Source organism: Camellia sinensis, chromosome 2 (genome assembly GCF_055761805.1).
Source record: "Camellia sinensis isolate YWXY chromosome 2, ASM5576180v1, whole genome shotgun sequence".
NCBI classification, from domain to species: Eukaryota; Viridiplantae; Streptophyta; class Magnoliopsida; order Ericales; family Theaceae; genus Camellia; species Camellia sinensis.
The window spans coordinates 167,625,929-167,629,241 of record NC_138962.1 but is presented as its reverse complement, the minus strand read 5'-3'; the positions used below and the strand labels follow the sequence as shown (position 1 = coordinate 167,629,241).

At 46.0% G+C, this 3,313-nt stretch overlaps 1 protein-coding gene across 1 annotated transcript; it reads left to right on the top strand.

Moving 5' to 3' along the window:
• Positions 1-336: 336 nt before the first annotated feature.
• On the top strand, positions 337-1,737 carry LOC114322227 (uncharacterized). The gene is made up of 2 exons (XM_082913187.1): positions 337-1,177; positions 1,367-1,737. The coding sequence occupies exons 1-2, from the start codon at positions 337-339 to the stop codon at positions 1,735-1,737; spliced, it is 1,212 nt and encodes a 403-aa protein (XP_082769313.1).
• Positions 1,738-3,313: the final 1,576 nt, after the last annotated feature.

Here is a 3,313-nt window from a genome sequence, read left to right as displayed (position 1 = left end):
TTCCCTGATGATGGCTTCCAGAAAGCTGACGCACTATTTTCATGCCCACACAATAGTTGTGCTAACCGAATTTCCACTTAAGGTCCTCTTTGAAAAGGCAGATTTTACCGGTAGAATTTTGAAGTGGGCCATGGAATTGGGGCAATACAATATCAAGTTCTAATCGTGCACTACTATCAAAGCTCTTACCGACTTCGTGACAAAATTTTCTCCTGGAACACATCGTGTTTACCCTGTCGATTTGGCTAGCGCAGATTTGGTGCAGCCCACAGTTCAGATAGCAGAAACAAGTGTTGGACAACAAGTGGCAGAAGGCAAGAGAAAGCCGAGCAAGAAATGAAAAAGCCGGACAACCTGCTAAAACACAAGCTCGACAGAGACATAGAAAGAAACCAGAATGTGCCGACCAGTACCTTGGAGTTAAGGAATTCTCAAAATTCCTCCGACTGTTGGAAGTTGTTCATTGGCGAGATGTGGAAGCTCTTCGTCGATGGGGACTCCAACAGACATGGCGCGGGGCTGGGGATCGTGCTGACTTCCCCAGATGGGCTGACCATCGAGCACATGATCACACTCGGTTTCCCAGCATCCAACAATGAGGTGAAATATAAAGCCCTCCTCGCCGGATTGAAGAGTGCATTGAGAATGAAAGCATCAGAACTTATGGCATTCAGCGACTCCAAGATGGTAGTCAATCAGGTCTTTGGGGAATATGAGGCCGGGGATGAAAGGATGGCCCAATATCAAGTGTTGGTACGCGCAGAAATCAAAAAGTTCGTCGCAATAAGAATGGAACAAATTAGCTGCGAGGACAACAACGCAGCCGACGAACTGGCCGGCTTAGCATCCATGCAAACAACTTTTCTCAATCCTTTGATGATAGAATTCTTACCCCGACCAAGCATCAAGGAACCAGAGGTGCCCGAAGTACTCTGCACTGACTTAGGACCGTCCTGGATGGATCATATCGTCGCCTTCCTAAAAGATGGAATTCTACCCATTGAAAAGAAGGAGGCCAACAAGATCAGGGCTAAATCAGAGCGTTTTTGGCTATCTTCATCTGGCGCCTTATACAATAAGTCTTTCACTGGGCCATACCTAAAGTGCATCCACCCCAGAAAGGTAGAAGCTTTCCTCTTCGAGATTCATGAAGGCATCTGCGGGAGTCATATTGGGGGTAGGTCTTTAGCTTACCAAGTAATTTCCCAAAGTTATTGGTGGCCATGTATGCAGGCGGACACACAGAAATATCTTCGCAGGTGTGAAAAATGTCAAAAATTTGCTCACTAAATCCACCAGCCAGCCAGAAAGTTGCTCCCCCTTACAAGTCCTTGGCCATTTGCTCTTTGGGGGCTTGATATTGTAGGACCACTTCCAATAGCTCCGGGTAACCGCAAGTTTTTCATCGTTGCTACCGATAACTTCGCTAAGTGGGTTGAGGCTGAGCCGTTGGCAACCATCAAGGAAAAAGATGTAAAAAAGTTTGTTTGGCAGAATGTCATCACTCGCTTTGGTATCCCAAAGGCCCTCATTTCGGATAATGGCACTCAGTTCGATGGGAAACCCTTTCGCGGATTTTGCGAAGAGTTAAAGATTGAGTTTTACAATTCCACACTGGCCTACCCTCAGTCATATGGTCAAGTAGAAGCTTCAAACAAAGCCATCCTAGACGGGCTAAAGAAGCGACTAGAGACGGCCAAAGGGAAGTGGGCTGAAGAACTCCCCAATGTGCTCTAGGCATACCGCACTACACTGAGACGCTCTACCGGGGAAACTCCATTTGCCTTGGCCTCCAACATGGAGGCTGTCATACCATTGGAAATCGGCATGCCAACCATCTGATCTGAAAGTTTTCAGCCAGACTTGAACAATGAAGTTGTGGCCCTAGAACTTGACCTAGCTGAAGAAAGAAGGGAACGAGCTCTAATCCACAGAGCGACCTACAAGTAAGAGCTCTCCAAAAAATACAACAAGACTGTGCATCCTAGGCTATTCAAGATTGGAGACTGGGTCTTGAGGAAGGTAATGGGCAACATAGTGATCCCTGGTGAAGGCAAATTAGGAGCGAATTGGGAGGGGCCATACAAGATAACTGGCCTTGCAGGCAAAGGGGCATACCACTTGGAAGACTTAGATGGTAAAGTTGTCCCCAGATAGTGGAATGCAGCTAATCTCAAGATATTTTACTTTTGAAATGTAATCATTTCTATTCCTTTGCCTTTTGAACCTTGGCCTTTTGGCATTTAATGTAAATTAGTGACATGTAATGGAAGATAGCCCACCTTTTTCTTATACTATGCATTTTTGTACAAAGACATGACAAGGATATTGAGCTACTATGACTACCAGGGGCAAGTAGCCAACAACGGCTGGACTTTAGCCGTGCAAACAGTTGGCGTTATGCCCAACCTGTGCTTGGGCTGAGCTGACATTACTTGCCTGTGCAAACAGTTGGCGTTGTGCCCAACCTGTGTTTGGGCCGAGCTGACATTGCTTGCCTGTGCAAACAGTGGCGTTTTGCCCAACTTGCATTAGGGCTGAGCTGACATTGCTCGCTCGTACAAACAATTGGTGTTTTGCCCAACTAGAGTTTAGGGCGAGCTGATATTGCTCGCCCATGCAAACAGTGGCGTTTTGCCCAACTTGCATTGGGGCCGAGCTGACATTGCTCGCCCGTACAAATAATGGCATTTTGCCCAACTAGAGTTAAGGTCGAGCTGATATTGCTCGCCCATGAAAATAGTTATTTTGCCCAATTTATACTTGAGGAGAGCCAATTTTGCCCTAATTGCGAGGCTGATTGGCTCATCATTGACCGAGTTGGTTTTTGCTCGCCGAATAAAGAGCAGATTTTGCTTATGATCACCCGAGCTGTTACTTGCTCACCAATGTAGAGCTGAATTTGCTCACTCATCGAACTGACATTGTTCGCCTGCTCAAAATATTGGTGTTATATTCAACAAATATTTTAAACAAGGTAAGTTTGCTTGTTAGACCGAAGAAAATGACAATTACACAAGGCAAACAAAAAATTCACATGACATGGTGAGCAGAAAGTTCAAACTTTTCATTCATTATAAAGCGTGATTACAAAAGTGGGGCGTAGCCCGGTTACATCAAAACCAAAAGAAAAAAGAGAAACACAGGGATCAATCCAGATCAACAGTGTCCACCTATTCGATTGCTCCCATCTCGGCGTCTCTGACTTTAGTGCCGACCACCGCGTCAACCTCCTGCTCAGGCTCCTCACGCTCTTGGGTCCCTTCCTCAGAAACCTCAGATGAAGGATTTTGCTCAGCCGGTTGCACGATGA

Excerpts from the sequence above, each read along its gene's own strand:
- LOC114322227 (XM_082913187.1), top strand. The coding sequence starts at position 337 with ATGAAAAAGCCGGACAACCTGCTAAAACACAAGCTCGACAGAGACATA. Across the intron at positions 1,178-1,366 it reads CTGCGGGAGTCATATTGGGG|GACCACTTCCAATAGCTCCG; the intron begins GTAGGTCTTTAG and ends TTGATATTGTAG.